Here is a 23,524-nt window from a genome sequence, read left to right on the forward strand (position 1 = left end):
GGCATTACACACATTTTTGGTATTATTTATGAAAATGCTTTACACCTTTTTGCAGTTACATAATGCATTAGAAAGTTTTTTTTACAGTTTACAGATAATACTCTTACATTATTATAAATGTAATCAAGATCCATAATAATAAATAACAAGTAAGAAAAAAAGAGAGAAAAAAAAAAAAGAAAATACAATATACAATAATACAATATTGTGTAAAAACAGGTATAATAAAGTGCAATGCATTATCATAAATAATAAAGCCCAATCTGCATTATGCCTTATGAAGCTATTTTAACTATATATTGTAATGAATGCATGTAAAGATCATTGTAGATGTTATAAAGTGTCAGTGAAGTTTTTTGTGCTTGTAGACAGAAAAAGCAGTGCAGTTTCTGCATTGCTAACAAACATCTCATATGCATTAATGGAAAGTGAAAAAATATTATTAAATGCAAAATGTAGACTTAAAAGAACACAAGCAGCATTATATTTTTATTCATCAGCAAATGTGTGACTTGAGACTCATTCAAACTTAACTGTTAGTGTCTGTGCTTCATAAGTGTTGCATGCAACGTTTTGCTTTGGCACGCAAAATGAATACAAAAGATCTACACATTTTATTCAGCTTTGTACTCAGCTTTAGAGACCGCCTAATCTCGATTTCAGATCATGTTTACTATTTATAAGGAACCTCCTCATTTACTGGGTTCGGGGGAAAATTTGGTTGGAAGATTTTCATCTTATCAAATTCACCATTTGAACCCAGTAACTTCACATATTATCCTATCAATTACAATATACAGTATGCTCTTACTCAGAGAATGCTTTAACAGAAAACATTCATCTGGTGCGTTAAATGTGTTCATATTAAGCTACGATTATTTATTGTTTAAACGTTTCACTTTACACTTAAATCCAAAGAAATTTGTTCGTTTTCATTTTCGAATCCTACGATAGAATCTGTAACACTTTTGCAACACTTTCTGGAATTTCCTTCCGTATTTGATGCCATCCAAATGGTGTAATATGCAGATGTGCTGCAGATGTTCTGGATTTGTAATTCTGTGAGATACTCAACTGACTTGGATTAAAGATGAACATGAGGCTCACGTTGATAAGTTCATGCCAATGGCAGCCTTTTAAAAAAATTTTTCATGTAAGCTTTTTTAGTCACGAATTGGAATAGATGTTGTGTTGGATTCAGTTCATTCAATAGTTGCTATGGTGATGCAAATTGTGTCACCAACCACTTCGCATGCTGCAGGTTTTCAAGGCTTTTGCATATAGAAAGTCACTGTAGTGTACGCTTGCAGCAGTATCAACTGTACATGGCACAAAAACTATATTATGCTTTACTGTAGTATCTATAACCATTCAATATTTAACAGTTTGTGCTGATTTATTAATCGGATTAGCGGACCAGGGTTCCAAGAGTGTTCATTCTGTATTTTGAATAAACACACCAGGATGTTTCCACTTTCTAATTTACTATAGTAGTGGTAGTGACCTCAATAGCAGACATACTGAATTATACGTTTTATTTTATGAATATATTTTAAGTCGAAAGTCGCATTATAAAAGACTCACAGACGAAAATGAAAAGAAAGAAGGGAAACCGCTTTTCACTAGAAGCATCTTTAACAGTACAAAGCGTTGTGTGTTAGCTAGCTGACATCCTATAAAGCAAGTGTAGCATTTTGAGTACCTATTCTGCTAGCGGAATAAGACATTTGATCATATTGTTTCTGAAATGTCAGTTACTTTTACAGTTGCAATTTCTTGTTTATAGAATGATTGCAGAAAAGCAATACTACACTTACAAATGTGTAATCATTAGTTATAACTTCACTCTTGCTTATGCAATATTGCTTAAATATATTGACATGCCTACAGTTCCGTTTGGACGATGTTGTCTAAATAGGTAATCCTGTTAAGTGGGATTTTCTGACATTGTTGGCTTTAAAGTGCTCTAGAGATAAGCTCTATCCCAAGTGGAGAAATTAAACAAGGACATAAATTATAGGAAAGAACTGTCTGGCCAGCCATCTTGTACAGTATACTGTAAATATACAATATAAATATTTGAAGGCCAAATGCTACTTATTTCTTAAAAATTTTATTAAACACCATCATAAAGAATCATTAAAAAAAACAACACTTAGTCGTAAGAAATCTGCTGCATAAAAAAGTGTTGATATGAAGCTTTGTGTAAGCATGGGAAGAGTCTCCAGCATCAGCACTTTGTGATGGTCGAAATTCAAGTCATAAATTTGACAAACGAATACATAAAGAGAGGTTGCTGACGGATCAACAGGTTATAGCAGTTATGTCGCAAGTGATAAGGGAAAACAACTTGTCTTACAACCCTAAAAGTACCTATAAGTATATTGAAAGTACGCCATGCCACCCTATAATAAATAAAAACTTGTTCGGATTGTCTTCCAAATTTTTTCGCAACAGAAAATAGGTCACCTTATCATATCATTTGATTGCAAGTTTGAACCTTGACGATCCCACACCACATCCCTCGCTATAATTAAAAGAGCAGAACTGGCTGTGTCTGTGTCTAGGTGGGAGTAGTGGGGTACTCAGTCTTCCCTGTCAATCACAGTGACACTAGCTAAACGTGAACGTATAATGTATGCAGAAGAGAGTGGACAGCATTTAATCCTCACTGACAGCAGTTCACTGACATCACAAGTCTCAAAAGAAAGACCATGGATAAAGCACCCTTCCTGGTTGATAGCTGTGTCATATGATAGGTAAGGCCTGATTGGTGTGGAAGACTAAAATTGGGAACAACTGCCCTTTACATTGCATCACACCAGCCCATGATTATTTATTTTCTTATAACAGCTCCCTCAGGAATTTTTTTACTTGTTTAATAATGTATTGTGAAAAGCAAGATGGACGACTGTAGTTTTAGCAACATTTGCAAGAAAGTGTAAAAGTAATGTTGACTTTTAGTGTGGATAAAATGTGGTTTAAAGAAAAATAGAGTCAATATGTATGTTTTTGAACATAGAGAAATGTCAAACAGTAAATGTATCTCAATAATACTAAAACTTTAATTAGCATGGGGTGATAATCCATGCTACTCTGTAAAGAGCTTTTAAGCTAAAGAAGTACTGGGATACCTGCCAGCTTTAGTCTTTACTCCTTAATTGTTTGGGTTTAGTGAACTGAAGAGTAGCTATGCCTGTAAATGAAAATCTATACCCATGACTTCTAATTGTCTTCATTTTAATTCCAGTTAGCTGAGTATCCAACAAACATTACATCCAACACTTACAACTCCGAATACAGATGATCCTTATTGCTTAGTGCTGAATTTGAGCTGCATATTGTTGCAGTATAGTTTTGATGACTAGAAACAGGCACAGCAGGAGTTGGAAGCTCGAAGTGCCAAGCTGGCTACAGACTTCACTGCACAGGTAGTCAACTTGTGGCAGGTTCCTACGCTGGAGATGTAGGTGGAGGCCAGTCGGTGAAGCCTCTTGGCCCCAAAGGCATTATAGTGGCCCGGCATAATCTGCTCCACTTCCTCCTTATCCACCATCTCCATCAGCCTCTGGCAGCTACGCACATAGTCGCCGACAGCGCTGTAGGGCAGCCAGTCGATCATGGAGCCATCGTAAACCACGTCCCCACTGAACAGTAACTTGTTGTCCTTGTCATGGAGGCAGATGCTACCTCTGGAGTGGCCAGGCATGTGGAGCACCATTAGCTGCCGATCCCCGAGGTTGATGACATCACCTGAAAAAAAAAAGGCAAAAGGAAATAGGGAATACAGCAACTGAATACGAGACTGCATTGCAGCACTGACACAGCATAACCTGTATTGACCAGAACACAAATTATTAGGAGAAATCAGGAGATATAAAGGAACACAACAACAAACAGAGTTGATAAGCATTCATTTCTCATCTGTAAGTAATAAAGGTATAAAAAAGACTGAAAAGATCCTGGAATATTGCTTAGGTGTTATAAGCATAACCTGGCCATTTTCTTGTGGTTTTTATTTGACAAATGCAGTCACTTGATTCAAGTTGCCAACACATTATTCTAAGTTTAAATAAAGTTAATAAATTATTCTAAGTTCACAAGACCATAAATTAAAAACCAAACACAAACGACTTGTTTCTGTGCAGGTTCTCCAATGTGCACCATAAATATGATTTTTGGTGATTGACTATGCTATAACTGCCCCTAGATCTGAATTAGTGTGTGCGTGTGTTGCATATTAATGGACTGGCATTGCGTTAAGGGTGTATTCCCACCTCACAGACTGTGTCCCAGGAATAGGTTTTTGATCAACCTTAGCCCTGACCAGGACAAAATGTTTATTAAAGATTAATTTATAAATGCAAAGATTACTTTGATTGTTGGGGGCTGTGAATTGAACCACTGTAGCTAAATAGAAAACAAAAACCAAATCACCTGACTTTTATTCACAGATCCACTTTGAGTTGTATATAAGTATCTCCAGCCAAACCTGTCCCTTGGGTTCATTTCAGCACATCATTAACCTCAGATTCTGATACTACAATTACATTTCAACAATGACATGTTTGGGGAGTTGCTTTTCTGAAAATGTTGCTATCTAGTTTTAATAATAATTTTTGTCCAAATGATGCAGGCGGAATTTGGGTTTGAAAGTGAATTTTGAAAGAAGGCTTTTAAACCAGTGCATTAGATCATTTCTATTAGTATTACTTCATTCTTCAGCATGGGATTACATCATAACAAAATCAGGCATGCTTTGTAACGTGCAGAGCTGAAGGTAATTGATTTAGTGACCATCCTGAAGTATAATTGTATAACATCTCAATACAATTCAGACAGATAAAAAAAAAACCCACATTAGGCACTGGGCTTGGTTCTCTGACCACATCCATTCTCCTTTCATATTTCTGGAATTTAATTCAGTTCGATTCTTCCAAAGGGTGGTCAGGAGAAGCGCCATTTAACTGTAGGAATGGTGAAACCACACCGAGATCAGACAGGAGAAAAAAAAAAAAAAAAAAAAGAAAACAATATGATACCCTCAGTCTCTCTTAAAATGTTTTATACTAGGGTGGTATGGTGGCCCAGCGGGTAGCATTGTCAGTTTTAGAACTTCAATCCTGTGTTATATGTACTGTTTGTCATCTCTGTTTATTCTCAGTCCCTAGTGTCCTCACTACAGGGAGATGAGTATTCCTGAATTGCCTTAAGTGTGAAAGCATGGTGTGCTGAAATGAACCAGCATCTCATACAAGGTGTATTCCTGCCTTACAGCGTTCTGGCGAGGAGCTCAGAATCCACACTTTTCTGACCAGCATTTCAGATGAGTGAATAATTTAAATGAGCAATATCAAATGGGCCATGGCCAAAATATTACGCTTTTAATGAGCTTTGCAAGAATGAAGCAAGGATGAAATAAATGATGTAGCTTTCATGCTACGTGGCAGGAAACTAGTGACAATTGGGGGGGGGGGGGGATCCAAAATGTGCACTTGATTAAAGCATAAAGAAAGAAGGCTGGCACAGAAGGTCTCTGGGGATGTGTGAGATTCGTTTTATGACCAACGATTTGTTATTAGGAACATTAACAGCTTAATATTTTTTTCATTTGGGCTTCACTTTTTCTTTTTTTTTTTACTAGAAGAATAATAGAGGGTTAGAAACTATGCAAAAAAAAATGCAAGCACTACATGACCTTATAGTGCATTAGAGTATTAATAATAATTATAATAATAATGCAAGAACAATTACAGACCGTCTATAAAAAATAAATATTTTTTTCCTATTTATATCAGAAGAAAAAGCGTGTGTGAATGGGATCTATTTTCTCCTGACACACGCCCCTGGATTTCTGAATTATCTGCAGAGATGTGGGTGATGCTGGTCTGATGCTATTGGTTTTCTTCTCACTGCATCAGCACCGGAGGAAACACAGCTGAGTAAATATAACGCGCTGCACAGCCATGCACTACACTACACACCTTCCTGTAGTATGTGAGTGGGCTGCACGGCTTTCACTCGGTACTGCCTGGCCGTCCAGCCCGGGGACGGAGTCTCCACGATCTCCCTGTCCGAGAGCCATGTCACCGTCTCGAAGTTGTCTCCGTTCGCCAGGGCATCGACCTCGGCTTCGTGCACGCCCACCTGTTGGAACTGGTGCAGGCCGCCGGCGTGGTCGAAGTGCACATGCGTCCCGATCGCCAGGAGCGGATTTTTACGCTTGGCGTCGTCTCCCAGCAGGCCCTTCGCGTTGATGTACTCCGGCAGGCTGCGCAGGCCGAGGCCGGCGTCGATCAGCACGTCCTGGTGAGATCCGCGGATCAGCCAGATGTTCGCTCTGTTTCCCGATTCGTAGAAACGCTCCTGGATCCAAAACAAGCCGTTTTCGAGCGACTTGTGCGCGTACCAGTCGGTCGCGGACATCACAGTGCATGTAACGTGGATGACGCTACGAACCGAGCCGAACTAAACGCGAGATTTTGAACCAGAAACCCTGCAGATCTGCGAAGCCAAACCCTCATACCACCTCGGTTAGTGGCGCTTGGTGGAAGCTGTCTTAGTGTGACGTCAACCGGTAGTGAAATGCTGATTGGTTGAAAATGACTACAGGCCCCACCCACACCGAGCCCTGCAATATAAATACCCACCAGGCACGATTATGTTTGGCACGCAGACTCTTTGCTTTTGTGTGGGTTTAGTGCTGTATAGAAATAAACCAGTTTTTTTTTGTTTATTTTAAAACGTGCTATTATTTAGTATCAGCTGCTCTAACAAAAGGTTTTGTTGTTCAGAAGCGAAGTATGGCAGGTAAAGGCAGAGGTGTAGCAGCTTTTACATTCAACTTAGAGGCATTGGGTATCACCAGAGGATCCATGCCTGAGACTCAGCGTGGTCCACAACCTTTGTTTCCTGTGAGTTGTTAAAAAAGAAATACCCGGATTTCCTGTGGGTTTTATAAATGACCTGCACTTTAATATTTCAGTATTAGGAAAAACACCCCTCACATTTCAGCAACCATTATACTATAATCTTTTCAAGGGACGACACTAGAAATTAATAATATAAATGAAACTATAATATATTTTGGAGTAGTCAATGTGCAGCTTGTACAGGAGTACATAGTTACTCTCCTCTGAAAATAACTCAACATACAGCCATTGTTGTCCAAATAAGCTGGCAACAAAAGTGAGTACACCCTAAGTGATAAAAGCTTTAGGTTGTGTAATCATGCAAAGGCATGTCCTATTCATCATGTTTTTGTCTGCTTGAGAGGACCATACAAATTTGTGTATTTTGTGTATCTTGTATAAGAGCAGTTCAAATCTGGAGCTTTGAGTACAATTCTCTCATGCTGACCACTGGATGTTTAACATGGCACCTCATGGCAAAGAACTCTCTGAGGATTTAAGAATTAGAATTGTTGCACTCCACAAAGATGGCAGAGGCTACAAGGAGATCAGTAACACCCTGAAACTGAGTTACAGTGCACATGGCCAGAGTCATACAGAGGTTTTCCAGGTTTTCCCCTCGGAACAGACCTCAAAAGGGTTGATCCAAGAAGTTGAGTCCTCGTGCTGTGCATCAGGTGCAGACGCTGACATTAAAAAACAGGCGCATGAGTTTAGAGGTTGCAGAAGCAGAAGGTCCGCTTGTCAGTGATCAGAACATACACCACACGCTGCAACAAGTCGGTTTGCATGGCCGTCGTCCCAGAAGGAAGCATCTTCTGAAGTTGCAAGCAGTGAAGTGTGAAGACAACCTGTCCAAGAGCATGAATTACTGGAACCATGTCCTGTTGTCGGATAATACTAAGATAAACTTGTTTGGCTCAGATGGTGTCCAGCGTGTGTGGTGATGCCCTGATGAGTAGTACCAATACAATTGTGTCTTGCCTACAGTCACGCATGGTGGTGGTAGCATCATGGTCTGGGGCTGCATAAGTTCTGCTGGTACTTTGGAGCTGTGGTTCATTGAGGGAAACATTGACTCCAACATGTACTGTGACATTCTGAAGAAGAACATGATGCCCTTCTTTAGAAACTGGGCCAAATGGCAGTTTTTCAACAGGAAAATGACCGCAAACACACCGTCAAGATGACAACTGAATTGCTGAAGGTGAAGGTGCTTGAGTGGCCAAGTATGACTCCAGACCTGAACCCGATTGAACACCTGTGGGGCATCTTCAAGCGGAAGCTGGAGGGGTGCCATGTGTCTAACCACCAGTAGTTCCATGATGTCATTATGGACGAGTGGAAGAGGATCCCAGCAACAATCTGTGCAGCTCTGGTGAATTCAATGCCCAGGAGGATTAAGGCAGTGATAACAATGGTGCTCACACAAAATATTGACAGTTTGGACACAGTTTTGACATGTTCACTTGTACCCACTTTTGTTGGCAGGTATTTAGACAATAATTGTTGTATTACTGTAGAGGACAGTAATTTAGTATTGTCCCTTTAGAACATGCAATAAAATGGTTTCTATTATGTGCTATGTCCTATCTATCATTCTGCACTACTGAACTGTATTTTATTGTTCAACAGCAGATGGAGTTTAAACCTGTGCCTCTAAAGGGTGGTGAGGATGAAGACTACATGTTAGCTTTGAAACAAGAGATTAGGGGCAGAATGAAAGGCCTACCTTTCAATATAAAGCCCTGCGCAGGCAGGAGTGGTGAGTTGTGCATTCTTTTCTATTAAATCACAGTAACACAATGCGCCATAGGCTTTCATTAGGAGCGCTTCAGATTGCTCACTGGTCCACCCGCAGAGCACATTTGTTTTTGATTGGTGTGTACACCCATTAGGATATTATTTTCCATTTTCATTTTTGACTTAAGTGAAGAGCTTTAAAAAATAATTTTGAAATAAATGAGGGGGAAAAGTCACGATTCTTGGCGTTATTCTGCTTTTTTTTCAGATGTGGAACGGTATAAAGAAAAATATGTAAGGGAATGCCAGAAAATTGAGGATGAAGAATGGACACCAGGTAGCATCTCTTATTATAAGTAGAGTTTATAACAGAATTTGTAAGTACACATTTAGTCTAAATCTATTTTGCAGACTGGAACCGTCTTCCGAATGAGTTAATGCCCCAGAAGAAGAAAATAAGAAAGAGAACTGGTAAACCGATGGACAAATACTTATTACTGTGCTTGTATGTCATTTCTAAATAAAACTAAATAATTTTTCAGATCCTAAAAAACCCAGCAAGCATTCGAACAAAGATCAGGAGGCTTTGCTGTCTAAACTAGATGTAAGTGAAAAATCTTAGGATTCAAAAAAAGGATTAATAAATTTTTGATTATTATACAGGTTCCAAATGGTTCCTTTTTGGTCAGGAAAAGCTTTTCATTTGATCCCCTACAGACGAGCTGTACATTTCTATATTATTATTATTACTGCTTAAAGTAGCAAAAGTCTGAATTAATTTACATATTTAATATATATTTTTTAAATCGCAAGTCTTTAAACTCAAACCGAAAGGTAATGAATTTGTTTTCTACACTTTTTTTTCCAAGGCGCTTGAGAAGAAGGGTGAGAAATCGGATGATGAAAATGAAAAGGAAGGGAAAAAAGGTGAAGAAGATGAGGAAGAAGTTGAAGGGGAAGAATATGATGAAGAGCTTGAAGAGGTAAAAGTGGTTAATCTTAAAATTAAAATTTTTTAAATTATTAGCTGTAATAACTCCAGATATGAGCAAAAATATTATATATTATATATATATATATATATAAAAACCCATATATTTATAAACCCATTAATAATTAAATTAATAATTTGAGCTTTAAAATAAGGAGACAAATTTTTTTTTAAGCAAAAAGGGATATTAGAAAGTCACTGGCCTCTGAGTGCAATTAAAAATCTATGTATTTTTGTAGATTAAAAGTATATTAATGATATTGCTTCAAGTTTTTCCATTTTTAGTTAATTAGAATGCATAGGAAATAGCCACTGTTGGCCAGTACAAACTTTTAAAAAAAAGGGAGTAAAAAAAAATCCAAACCATTACAGTAAGTCTACTTTAAAAAATCTGTGATTGTTCGTCCTCAAATGTATTCTTGAAAAATCAAATTTACCACTGTCCTCACTCACTTGCTCATTAGGAATAAACTTATAATGGTTAAACTTTTAGGCGCTAGATGTATTTGCACGAACATATAAATTCATATTTTATAACCTATATATCTCTAAAGCTGCTTTGGGACAATGTCCACTGTTAAAAGCACTATATAAATAAAGCTGAATTAAACTGAAAGCAGACAGAGAACAGCACTCTGGCAGCACTGTAACTTTTGATCTATAACAACCTGAAGGAAGAATGATACAAACACATACATGCAAAAACAAATATACAATCACTCTTGGTTGTATGTGATTTTGGCAATACTGTAACTGCTGTACCAGTTATGCTCATAAAGCTTATTGAGCGGAACTGAGATTCAGCATAAACGGATTTACCAGACTGTATACACTTGTGTAATGATGTCTTTGAGAAACTAAACTTGACATTCTTTTGTTAGGAGAATGACTACATAGAGAACCACTTCGAAGATGGTGACGATTATGGAGCAGGCAGCGATGACAATATGGATGAAGCCACATATTAATTTGGCTTACAGAGGATTCTGGCATTCAGAAGTGTAAAATATGATTGGTGAAAAACATCCTATATATATATGTTAGCTCCATTTATTAAACACATTAAAAGTACAAAAAGATATAGTAAAATATAATTATTTTATTTTTCAACCTGCAACTACATTCTTCAGGCCGAAGGCACATACTGCTCAAATTCATCATTTTACACAAATGGTCATGGTTAAAGAGATTACAACTTAGATTTCCACAAGTATTAAACAAGTTCACATCACTTTCTCAAGAGTCAAAAAGAGTTTCAGCATGGTAGCTGGAAAACAGACCTTTCAAGCAACATTTAATAGAAAGTAGGCAACATCAGTGTCAATACTGTTTTCAATTCAGACCATTTTCAAGAATAAATTAGTGTGTGTGTGTGTGTGTGTGTGTGTGTGTGTGTGTGTGTGTGTGTGTGTGTGTGTGTGTGTTCACTCACAACTGAGACAATTGTTAGGTTTAATAAGGTTTTGTCACATATGGAGTAAAATCTGTGCAAAAAGCATGACAGAAATTGCTTAAAGGACCGAGTCAGATAGCGCTGTTTCACACTCTGAGCCAGAGCACTTCCAACGGCACTATTAATGCCCACTTAAGTGCAGTTATGGCATGGCAGCTTGAGACTTGAACTACAAAATGTGTATTAATTTCATATTCGAAGGATGAATTCAATAGGATTGAACCAAACACCCATTTAATTTTTAAATAGCATTACATTTAAGAGTTGATGGTGATACGATCCAGATAAATTAAACCAGTTAGCTGCATTCCAACTGATTAACATGAAACTTATTGTAATTTTAAAAAATAATAGGCTTGTCCCAAAACAGCATTACAGTGCATCCGTATATATTTCACTGAGGATACACTTTGTCTTCTCCAGAAGCTTTTGCAAGTAGTAAATTTTAGCCGTTATCTGCAAGTAGCACTTGATCAGAAAATCGCTATTTCACCCATAGTGAAGTGGTTCAAAAATATTGAACATGTCCATTTAAGGGCAAAATTTCTTACTACAAAAGTGGTTTTGTTTAGAAGTCCTTTGAAAAAAATCCGCAAGCTATAACTGCATGTCTTTCCTCTTTATGTTTTCTGTTCCTGTCTCAGAACAGATTCTGGATGTTTAACAGCTCGATATCCGACGGCATCTTGCTGAGGATTAGTTTGTTGTAGAACTTTTGCACCAACAAAGTATGAGTGTGTAGACTCGGGCCTGATGGCCTCTGTTGTAGTGTGGTGGCTCACGTCCGCTTTCATCAGCACCTCATAGTAGAGCAGATAGAACACCGGTGTGACGATTCCCACCACAAGCATAATGGCTACCGCAGTCCACCATCTCATACCCCAGTCCGCTCCATAGTATGGGTCCTTCCTTACTGTCAATCTGCGCTCTGCCTCTCCCTGAGCAGGCTGCTGGGAGTTCAGGGAGGACACCACCTCGCTCAGACTGCTTCTGGGTGGGCTTGAGTATTTCACCAGAAGCTCAATATCCTTGTCCTTCTCCTGCAGGAAGCACTCCACGCTGTCTGTAGAGGAAGAAGAGGAGGGACAGGAATCTGCTGAAACTGTGCTCGGCGGGATCTCCAGAAGCCTGCGTACACCACTGGGCGAGCTCGATTTGAGAGGAGCCGTGTTGTGTGTTTCTGTGAACAAGCTAAACTTCTTCACAGGGATTTTGATGGATCTCAAGGCAAAGAAGTCCTGTTCTGTCAGGAGATTGTTGGCTCTCTTTAGATCGGTGACCTGAGACAATGAAACAAAATCAAATTACTTACAGTCATCACAAGGGATGCAGCAATATCATTTATTCCAGACACAGTAAACATTTAATAACCTTCAATACTAATAGCAATCAGTATCCTACGTAGTTTTTACTCATTGGGACATCATGGGACATTCTTTAGCTCATTATGAATGTTTAGGATTTCATAATGCATATGCCTTTGTAAACAATGTGCTGTAGATTTATTAATCTTCTGCATGCTCAGGTCAGTCGCTCTCAAACGCTCTCTTCAACATACTGTTCAAATGGTGGGTGTTATACAGTTTTTGTATCAATATTAAGTAATTTCATCTTTACATTTTCTTATACGATTCACATTACATCCAACTAATTCCACCATCTGTATCTGCATGTACTTTATCTACCCATGGCACACAACAAACAACATCAAAACATACACCATAGTGTTGACTTACAGAGCAGAAATACTGAAGCGAAATGCTAATCAACGTGTCTCCTTCCTTAATGTCCCTCATCACGTAGACAATGTCGTCCTTCCGCTCTCTGGATGTACTGCGCCGAAGCCTTTCTCTTCCTCTGGGACGGAGCTCATTGCCCTCGCTGTCCTCCTCAGAGCATTCAGTCTCGGAATTGTTGCTGAAGATATAGGTGTGACCCCCGGTCGCAGGCTGCATCGTCGTAGCTGACTGGAAGCCATTATAATGGTTTCTTCCAGTCATTTTCTTCCTGTTTTTTTGCAAAAGCATACAATGAATCAAGAGCATGCAATAGTCAGTCAAATTATGTATATGAGCACACAGTGCTGCTGAATTCTGAAATCTGATTAGTCAGGATGTATTGATTTATTTTCTAAGGTTGCTCTGACGCTGTGTCCGCAGTAATCCCAATCATAAATTTAGATTATTGTGTGGTTATTATTTTTCTTTACCAGTGCTTTTTTGTTGCATTTGTTGCACCGGGCATTGAGTATTTAAAAATGTACTCTTAAATTGTGAGCAATTAAATAAGAAATTGAAAAGAAAAAAAAATCATTCTTAGTCACCTCTGCCTTCTTCAAATCAGGAGACGGAGCGCTTCATGGAAAAAAAGAAATCTTTTCAGACCGGTTCTCAGTTCATGGTGCCATATGTATTGGTTATGCTGATACAGGATACACCCACATGTTTATCCAAAAGTGTAAAACATCATCTTCAAGTGTTTTGCAAGAGCAGATTCATTTATTTTGGGCTCTAGAGAGAGCGTCGAAAAAGAACACGATGTACCAAAGAGAAATATACTCAGCCTAACTTGGTTCATTAGTTGAATCTTGAATAAATATTCCAGAAATATGCAATATTGGTTTACGATTAGTTATTACTCGTTTTTCTGAGATGCATTTAAGTGTAAGGGCAATATGATCTATAGAAGAAAATGATAATCATGTGAACGTGGTATTCATAATTTAGAAATAACAAAGGAATTACACAGTAAATAACGTGACAGTGTATTATCAACAGGTTTTAAGATAATAATCCATTATGAGGTATTTAGATATGACCTCTCAAAATGATTAAATTATCACATCATAAAACACCACGTAAACATTGAACACCTCAATCTTTCCTGATATCTGTCTGCCAGATGTTTGGCCACAATTGAAAGTATCTCTTACATCTTGTTTCAAAAGGAAAATACACTTGGAATTAATAGGAGATGGATTGCACCATTTCAAGGTCCCTGTTCAAAGTTCAGGCTGATGAGTTCTAGTTGGCGTCGTTATTAAAAGTGATAAACTAATAAAATTACCTTTCAGTTCAATAGTCTGTTGACGAAATCTAGGCAAAGCAGGTCCCTTTAGGTGATACAGCGCTACAGGCCCTCGAAACCTGGCTAACCAAGTTATCAGCGACCCTGTTAATGTCATTCTATTTCCACACCGATCACCCGTTAAAAGAAATTTGCATTCCCAAACCCTTTGGATCAAACAAAACGTGCTTATTCCCTTCTCCAAGCCTGCTTTCGCTACCCACAGCTAGCTAGCTAGCATTGTTAGCGTTCGATAGTTTCGCTTATTTTGTTCGCAGCAGGTTCGGTCAGATTTACTTCAACAATATCAAGTAAAATATAAATAAGTGTTGTAAAATAAAGGAGGGAAAACCCCCGGATACCTGATACAGTCTGATGAATTCACCGTTTTTTTCCGCTAAGCCATACTCCTCGCTAATTCAAAGAGCCGAATGTGTGTTTGTTTAGCTCACTAGCCATCTACGCCACGTCAACACAGTCCCTGCGTCATGACGTGGCCAACGGTGGGCGGGGCCGTGTAGGTGATGGCGCTCCGGTGTGTGCGTGGCGATGGTTGGAGTGGTGATGGAGAGACGAGTGTATTTTTCAAACACTTCTTGTATAAAAACAAACGGCCAAATCATGTAAAGCTGTAAAGGGCGATATCTTGTAACACAGATCCACCACAGCGGATTATCCGTCTCCATACCCCCCTGTCCTGTACATCTGCCTCTTTCACCCCAACTACATGCATGTTTTCCTTCGCCACATCCATAAACCTCCACTTTGGCCTTCCTCTTTTCCTCCCTCCTGGTGGATCCATCCTCAGCATTCTTCTACATGTATACCCCATGTCCCTCCTCTGCACATGCTCAAACCATCTCAATCTCGCCTCCCTCAGCTTGTCTCCAAAACGTAATACATGCGCTGTCCCTCTAATAAACCTCAACATCTTCAGCTCTGCTACCTCCAGCTCCACCTCCTGTCTTTTACTCAATGCCACTGTCTCTAAACCATACAACATCGCAGGTCTCAACACAGTCCTATAATCATAATGTTTCCCTGATGATATTGGCTGGAAATAAAAAGATTTGAAATGATAAGTGCATAGCAAAACGTCACCACAAACACCTGCAAATTTCAGGTTGTATCACCGATAAGATTCCACCCATCTTTGACTTTTTTTAGTGGGTGGTTTCATTTGTTTTGTAACACTATTATTATACTATTGTATTTTTTTTTTTACCACCAATATGTCATTTTTTATGCGTTAGTTACTCCAAAACAGATACAAACAATATGTAAACAAAATAATAACCTGAATCTAAATTATACTATTTTTTTATTATTATTATTATTGTTTAAAAGCAGAATTTACAAAATCGCATTGTTTGGTAGTAAATCAAACTTATTGAGGCCTCAATTTTCTTTTTATGCTTATTAAATGATTTTGTATCTTCCCTAAACACCTATAAGATCACATCTAAAGGCTGGACTTTATGGCTTTTATTTAATGGCAGTTCTTTTGAATGAAAACTGCAGTCACTCAAGCTTGAAATAAACTGGTTGCTTCTGGCTAAGCTCATCTACATTGTATTGGTGGAAATGTAATTACAGAAAACCCCAAACCGGCAGGTCCTCAACTTTGGCTCTAGAACACTTGAAACACATTGGGGTAAAAAAAAAAAAAAAAAACGTAGAAATAATTTTAAGTTGTAAACATCTTTTGGTTTGTTGAAATCATGCAGTAGGCCAAAACACTGGCCTGTTGGTTTCCTTTAACATTCCTTTATTATTTGACCAGTTGTTAGAGCAGGTTCCTTGTATAAGGTGGCCAACACAAAGCTTCAGTGCTCCTGGTTCAATTCTGAGCTTGGACTTCTCTACTGTAATGTTGCCATGGAGAATACTATGGTGGGGTTTCCAACCACTTAAAAAAATTACAATTAAAAATTAAAACAGGCAGGTGGATTGTCTTTGCTCCCATCTGCTGCTGACAAAATGTGATCACCAGAGGTCAGTGCAGACACGTTTCAATCTCACTTTGTTTATATTTCTTTGAATAAACAAATCTCACTAGCATCACTTGCTTTTAGCAGCATGTACAAATATGCGATCAGGAAAATCAAGTTAAGTAAACTAATTTACTATTAATATAATTCCTTTTTTTATACATTTAAAACAATTCAATACTTTACAATGTGTACTAAATAACAGAAATAAAATGTCAAAAATAGAATACTAAATGAAATTGTGCAGTACTTGAGGACAGTGGAAGCAAAAAGAAAATGAAAAATATTTCTTATAATATAATAGTAATGTGTTCCTGTGGGCTCACCACCTGCAGGAGGGACCGTAAGGGACGGTGCTGTGAGGATTGGGCAGCAGTCGAAGGCGGGGGCCTGCTTAGACTGCTGCCCCCGCGACCCGGATTACGGATAAGCGGAAGAAAATGACATGACATGACATAATAGTAATCTGCAATTAATATTGAGGCGAATACAATCAAAGATAAATTCAAAGATCAAAGATATAGCCATGCAGTGATTATATATATATATATATATATATATATATATATATATATATATATATATATATATATATATATATATATATATACAGTACAGACCAAAAGTTTGGACACACCTTCTCATTCAAAGAGTTTTCTTTATTTTCATGACTATGAAAATTGTAGAGTCACACTGAAGGCATCAAGGGCTATTTGACCAAGAAGGAGAGTGATGGGGTGCTGCGCCTGATGACCTGGCCTTCACAGTCACCGGACCTGAACCCAATCGAGATGGTTTAGGGGTGAGCTGGACCGCAGAGTGAAGGCAAAAGGGCCAACAAGTGCCAAGCATCTCTCGGGGAACTCCTTCAAGACTGTTGGAAGACCATTTCAGGTGACTACCTCTTGAAGCTCATCAAGAGAATGGGAAGAGTGTGCAAAGCAGTAATCAAAGCAAAAGGTGGCTACTTTGAAGAACCTAGAATATGACATTTTTCAGTTGTTTCACACTTTTTTGTTATGTATATAATTCCACATGTGTTAATTCATAGTTTTGATGCCTTCAGTGTGAATCTACAATTTTCATAGTTATGAAAATAAAGAAAACTCTTTGAATGAGAAGGTGTGTCCAAACTTTTGGTCTGTACTGTATATATATATATATATATATATATATATATATATATATATATATATATATATATATATATATATATATATATATATATATATATGCTCTATTGCCAAAAGTATTTGATTGTCTGCCTTCACATGCAAACTTGTGTAACATCCGATTTAATCCTTAAAATTTAATATGATGTTGGCCCACTTTTTGCAGCTATAACAGCTTCAACTCTTCCGGGAAGGCTTTCCACAAGGTTTAGGAGTGTGTTAATGGGAATTTGTTGCCATTCTACTAGAAGCGCATTTGTGAGGTCAGACACTGAAGTTGGACGAGAAGGTCTGGATCGCAGTCTCTTCTCTAATTCATTCCAAAGGTGTTCTATCAGGTTGAGGTCAGGACTCTTCAAGTCCAGTGGCGGCATGCTTTACACCACTGCATCCGATGCTTCGCATTGCACTTGGTAATGTAAGGCTTGGATGTAGCTGCTGAACTATGGAAACCCATTCCATGAAGCTCTTTACGTACTGTTCTTGAGCTACATCATCTGGGCAGTTCAGAATCAATATTTGTCTAATAACAAAACAAAAACATTAAAAATGTAAATAAAATACAACCTATTAAACAGAGATTCATACTCATAACTTGGCTGTAACCGTTTTCCTCTGACCGATTTCTTAAGGAGACTATGGTAAAAAGGCTAGCAGTACAGACTTTGAAGGCCCTGGGCAGATTAGATTGACATGGCAGCACATATAGGCTGAAATCTGATTGGACAAAAAAAATCAAACATCCACATACAAGTACTGGAAGCAGTGCAGCCAAAAGAAACGCTATGAAATGAAGAGAATAAACTGTGAGGAATAAATTAATACAATTTCATGGAACAAATATTAGAATTTAGGTTGTAAATGTAGGTCAGTGCTTCTGATAGTGTTTAGGCCAGCAGAGAAGGCTTCGCTGGCCCTGACCGCTCGCCACTGGTAGCTATTAACTCTGCAGAAAGTTGGCAACCTCTGTGCACTATGTGTCTCAGCATCCGCTGACCCGCTCTGTGATTACACGTGGCCTACCACTTCGTGGCTGAGTTCCTGTTGTTCCCAATCACCTCCAATAACAGTTGACTGTGGAATATTTAGTAGCGAGCAAATTTCACGACTGGACTTATTTTACAGGTGGAAGCGGTCTGCATGCCCAGGTGCTTGAATTTATACACCTGTAACCATGGAAGTCATTGGAAGACCTGAATTCAATGATTTGGATAGGTGAGTGAATACTTTTGGCAATATACTGTATATTTAAATACTTTAAAAAAATTGTGCTAGCATATGTTTAATGCTAATTTGTTCCAGACAATTGGTACATTATGTATGTTTAATTCACGCAGTGTATAAAAAAAAAAAAGTTTTGAACTGGCTCTAGAGAAAGCATATGACATTGTGCCCAGAGAGGAGTTGTGGTATTGAATGAGGAAGTCAGGTGTGACAGAGAAGTATGTGAGGGTGGTGCAGGACATGTATGAGGACCTGTCCTTGTGTCTTAAACAACTATAGGCACCTTGGGCTCTGGACATGAAGCTGATTGAATCCTGCAGAGCAGAGGAAGGACATACAAAGCTATTCACACTTCAGCTCATAGTGTTCACTGTCTAAAATGTCATGGCGTGATCTGGAAGACCAAGAGAACTTTAACGATTTCTTTCATACCATTCATAGTAGGTATACAAAGATGCCACAATATGAAAGGCATCATCTCCAAAGTGATAATAACAAAGTAGAGTATACAGATGACAGTCTGGGAGAAGAAGCTCTGCCTTAGCCTCTTAGTCCTGGCTATGTGATTTTAAAGGTGCTTTCCTGACCACAGCCATTAGAATCATAATCGTTTGGTTGTGAGGGTTTTTTTTGCTTCTGAGATTTGTACTGCTTTGGTCTTGCACTGCCTTATGTAGATGCAAACAAAGCTGTGCATTCATGCAGCCCCAGACTAGCGTAAAACGTGCCAAATCAAATATCCAGATCACAAACCTAAATTCCATACCAGATCGGATCTTTTACCAATGACCGCCACATTAAGGGAAGACATGCAGGTAGTAGAGGCTGGTGTAGAGGACAGAGCGATATGGAGACAGTTGATCTGCTGTGACGACCCCAAACAGAAGCAGCTGAAAAAAGAAGACGACCTGCATTTCTTCCAATCCCACATCAATTAACTTTATCTTTGGCCTTTCTCTTTTTCTCCTGCCTGGTGGCTCAGTCGTCAGCATTCTACTACCTATTTAACACATATGACCAAACGATCTCAATCGCATCTCTCTCACCTGCGCAGTCCCTCCAATAACCTCAGTTCTAATCCTGTTCATCCTAATCACTTCCGATGAAAATCACAGTATCTTCAACTCTGCCACCTCCAGTTCTGTCTCTTGTCATTTTGTCATTATGCCAGATGTAATGGGACAAAAACACCTTTCAAAAAGTTGAACTTTTGTCTCGTCAGTCTACAGAGTATTTTCCCAAAAGTCTTGGGATCATCAAAATGTTTTCTGGCAAAACTGAGACGAGCCTTAAAGATCTTTTTGCTAAGCAGCGTTTTTCATCATGAAACTCTGCCATGCAGACCATTTTTTGCCCAGTGTCTTTCTTATGGTGGAGTCATGAACACTGACCTTAACTGAGGCAAGTGAGGCCTGCAGTTCTTTGGATGTTGTTGTGGGGTCTTTTGTGACCTCTTGGATGAGTCGTCGCTGTGCTCTCGAGGTAATTTTGGTCGACCGGCCACTCCTGGGAAGGTTCTCCACTCTTCAATGTTTTTGCCATTTGTGAATAATGGCTCTCACTGTGGTCCGCTGCAGTCCCAAAGCTTTAGAAATGGCTTTATACCCCTTTCCAGGCTGATAGATCTCCATTACTTTCTTTCTCATCTGTTTCTGAATTTCTTTGGATCTTAGCATGGTGTCTATCTTTTGAGGATCTTTTGGTCTACTTTACTTTGTCCTTTATAAGAGATTTCTTGATTGTGGACAGGTGTGGCAGTAATCAGGCCTGTGTGTGGCTCAGAGAAATTTAACTCAGGTGTGATAAACCACAGTTTTAACAGGGGGGGTAAACACTTTTTCACACAGAGCCATGACGTTTTGCATTTAGTTTTCCCTCAATAATAAAAACCTTAATTTAAAAACTGCATGTTGTGTTCACTTGTGTTATCTTTTACTAATATTTAAATTAGTTTGATGATCTGAAACATTGCAAACATGCAAAAAAAATAAGAAGTCAGGACACTTTTTCACACCACTGTAAATAGTTATCATTGAATACTATATATTATTCTAATACAAGCAAAGAAACAGATCAACACTGGATGTATACACACACTGTACACATTGAATGGTTTTTGATCTAAAAAAAAAAAAATGCCCGTCGACTAGTGCACCCCAGTTTGTGTCGCTGGATGGAGCTGTTGGATCTGGTGGATCTGTTTGGAGCTAATGCGATTAGCACGTCTCCGAGTCTGAGCACACGGCGATGCTGAAGTGCGCTCCAACACGACTTCAGTCCTGGAGAAGCGGCATGGCAGCACGACTCACTCCGCACACACTACCGCTCAGCCTTCCTCCAAATATCCACTAACAGACTCTTAAGTCTCCTTCCATACTTACTACTCTCTGGTTTATTTGGACTGTATGAAACTTGTCTCCTTTGTACCTGGACACAGGCGTTTGGCTGAAGCGCAGTGAGAATCATGCGTGGATAATCTGGTGACGGACACGCGCTCTTTCAGGTCTGAAGACCATCTCATGCACGCTAAAGTCCTCCAGATACTCTGGTCTTTTCCTCGGATTGTTAGTGCAAGGTATTAGGTGAGTACCGGGTTTATATGATGAAAAAGCTGGTGATGTGAACAGGTGTTTGCACTTTGGGAGCATTGCAGTGTTGCGCATTTGACTCTCCATGTGCAACACGTACATTAGTGAAGAGAGCTCGTGTTTAGCAACCATCTGCATCCTATTATTATTATTATTATTATTATTATTATTATTATTATTATTATTATTGTTGTTGTTGTTATTATTATTGAATGCTGCGTTGTACTTGCTGGACTAATCTAATGCGCTCAAACGCCATGATTAATGCGCTTATAAACAATAGTAGATGCGCGTGACTGTTGCATGCGCATCGCTCTTTCTTTCTTTTTTTCTGTATTGTTAAGAGCAAAATGAAATGCCCTCAAACCAGGTATAATCCATTGAAGGTCAAATCATTTTGTTATCAGTGCAACTTTGCAGAGCAGAAACCCGCGGTGCCGCGCCGTTCGGCGTGGCGTGGCGCGTGAACCCGGGACAAATCCTGGATATTGGGCTGATGGAAGGCCGTCTGATTGGCGTTGCCATGGTTACACGGCGGCGCCTTTGCGAGGATGCGGGGCGCTTTGTGCGTGTCCCCCCCCCCCCTCGTGCGCTCCCATTCAACCCAAACAACGGGGAACCTCCTTATAAAAAAAACACGCTCAATTGTCAAATCCTCAGAACCCGTTTGTGCGATCTCGATGCATTCTGCATATACAAGCTCATGGAGGAGTTTTATCCAATCCCCTGAGCGACTCACTGTGAGCACGCACCTGTTTTGCACCCCGGGTCTGATGCGCCTTCTCTTTGTCCCGTTTCCCCCATTTTAGTGTGCGGTAATGTAATTATTGTAGCTGCTGCGGGGGCAGGACTCGAGGTCATTGGTCACAGTGGTCCCTTATCACTTTTTTTGTTAGTACTTTGAGACCAGTGACAGGGTTTTTTTTTCCTTTCTTTTTTTTTCTCCAGAAACGTCTGGATGTGTTTGCTCTTTTTTTGTGCATTTCCTTTACCTTTCTTAAAGAAAAAAGTTGGCACCGATCACCTTATTGATTTCCCCCAAACCCCTCCATTATTAATAAATGACATGTCCGCCTTTAAACACATTCTTATATCACCAAGATCAGAATCAGAATCATCTTTATTGCCAAGAATCATGGGTTGCATTTACAAGGAATTTGTCATGGTTTGCTAGTGCTATGAAAATATAAAAAATTATAAAAATTAGCTAAAATTTGCTAAAATAATCAATAAAAATAAAGAGATTGAATGTACAATTTGTGCAGGGTATGTAAAAGTGAAGCCGTGCAATTGGTAATATTTTCTAAATCAGTCCAAAGGTGCAGTGGTGCAATCTTGTAGGCTTTATTGTTTGCGTTAATGTTCGGTAGCGCATATGAAATAACAACTGAGGTTTAGATTATTGTAATGTAAGTGTTTATGGAGGCAGATAAACGCTGATGGTGCATCCTTGGTATTGTTGACGAGGTCAGTTGCTGATGGAAAGTAATTGTTTTTGTGGCGTGAGGTTTTGGCCCGGATGCTTGACATTTTTTGTAAAAAAATAATAATAAGAAAGAAAGAAAGAAAGAAAGAAAGAAAGAAAGAAAGAAAGAAAGAAAGAAAGAAAGAAAGAAGAGTAATAATTCAGAATCCTATTATTCTATGTCACCCAGAAGACGAATCTTCATCGGAAACACTGTCCCTGTGCTCATTCCAGGACTCCTATTTTACAATATGCCCACACTGAACATCTTTTCCACTCACCTGTTTGACATTTTTTTTTTATTTTTATTATGATTTAGAATCCTATTATTCGATGCCACCTAGAAGACGAATCTTTATTGTAAACACTGTCCTGTTCTCATTCCCGGAGTTCTATTTACAATGCGCTAATACTTCTGATATTCTTTTGTTGCTTGACAATTAACTTAAAATCCTATTATTTAATGCACCCTAGAAGATGAATCCTTCTGAGTGTATTGTTTCGGTCCTATCTTTATCTAAAAGCTACTGTTGCTTCTGGTTTGCTTATTTTAGGGATCTACATCCACATCCAGATTCATGTGAAGCTACTTTGCAAAGCAAGCAAAAAAAAAAAAAATAAATGCATCAAATCAATTGATTCAAGTCCATTTCTTTGCATCTAAGTGACTCATTTGCACAATATGATGGGTATTTATCATTGTATTATGTCCGTCGGTAGTATGATTTAGTAAGTGTATAAAATGTGTTCAGATACCAATAGATATTAAACCTCAATGCTACTTGAAGAAAATCGAAAACATGTTCATAAGTGTTTTAGTAAGAATTAGCTAAAAACAATTTAACTCAGTTCAACTAAAGTCTGTAGATTTAATTGAGTTTATTTAGATTTGGCATTGGTGGTTGTAATAACATGCAGCA

At 38.6% G+C, this 23,524-nt stretch overlaps 4 protein-coding genes across 8 annotated transcripts in view; 2 read left to right on the plus strand and 2 right to left on the minus strand.

The window, feature by feature from the left end:
* Window positions 1-899: 899 nt before the first annotated feature.
* On the minus strand, window positions 900-6,527 carry mblac2 (metallo-beta-lactamase domain containing 2). Its single transcript, XM_083526541.1, has 2 exons — window positions 5,985-6,527; window positions 900-3,753 (listed from the first exon to the last, which is right to left on the minus strand). The coding sequence occupies exons 1-2, from the start codon at window positions 6,424-6,426 to the stop codon at window positions 3,365-3,367; spliced, it is 831 nt and encodes a 276-aa protein (XP_083382667.1). The 5' UTR covers window positions 6,427-6,527; the 3' UTR covers window positions 900-3,364.
* Window positions 6,395-10,722, plus strand: polr3g (polymerase (RNA) III (DNA directed) polypeptide G). The gene is made up of 8 exons (XM_083526542.1): window positions 6,395-6,533; window positions 6,798-6,914; window positions 8,547-8,676; window positions 8,923-8,991; window positions 9,066-9,125; window positions 9,197-9,258; window positions 9,524-9,637; window positions 10,527-10,722. The coding sequence occupies exons 2-8, from the start codon at window positions 6,804-6,806 to the stop codon at window positions 10,611-10,613; spliced, it is 633 nt and encodes a 210-aa protein (XP_083382668.1). The 5' UTR covers window positions 6,395-6,533; window positions 6,798-6,803; the 3' UTR covers window positions 10,614-10,722.
* A 2-nt stretch (window positions 10,723-10,724) lies between these two features.
* Window positions 10,725-14,678, minus strand: lysmd3 (LysM, putative peptidoglycan-binding, domain containing 3). Of its 3 annotated transcripts, XM_083526539.1 has the most exons (4): window positions 14,527-14,665; window positions 13,422-13,452; window positions 12,835-13,105; window positions 10,725-12,378 (listed from the first exon to the last, which is right to left on the minus strand). In XM_083526539.1, the coding sequence occupies exons 3-4, from the start codon at window positions 13,096-13,098 to the stop codon at window positions 11,719-11,721; spliced, it is 924 nt and encodes a 307-aa protein (XP_083382665.1). In that variant the 5' UTR covers window positions 13,099-13,105; window positions 13,422-13,452; window positions 14,527-14,665; the 3' UTR covers window positions 10,725-11,718. The 3 variants fall into 3 exon arrangements, with proteins under 3 accessions (XP_083382665.1, XP_083382664.1, XP_083382666.1); XM_083526538.1 differs by lacking the exon at window positions 13,422-13,452 and having other exon boundaries at window positions 14,527-14,678; XM_083526540.1 differs by lacking the exon at window positions 13,422-13,452 and having other exon boundaries at window positions 14,165-14,666.
* Window positions 14,679-18,500: 3,822 nt separating this feature from the next.
* Window positions 18,501-23,524, plus strand: part of adgrv1 (adhesion G protein-coupled receptor V1) — a 133,078-nt gene continuing 128,054 nt past the window's right edge. For 2 of the 3 annotated variants that reach the window (XM_083526544.1, XM_083526545.1), the window contains exon 1: window positions 20,787-21,133. Coding sequence is in view for 1 of the 3 variants with exons in the window: in XM_083526543.1 (XP_083382669.1) it covers window positions 18,530-18,542 (13 nt within the window). In the remaining 2 variants the exon portion in view is untranslated. Of the gene's footprint in view, window positions 18,543-20,786; window positions 21,134-23,524 lie in introns of those variants that run through there. The other variant, XM_083526543.1, reaches the window with a different exon arrangement.

This window comes from Silurus aristotelis (genome assembly GCF_946808225.1).
Source record: "Silurus aristotelis genome assembly, chromosome: 23".
NCBI lineage: Eukaryota > Metazoa > Chordata > Actinopteri > Siluriformes > Siluridae > Silurus > Silurus aristotelis.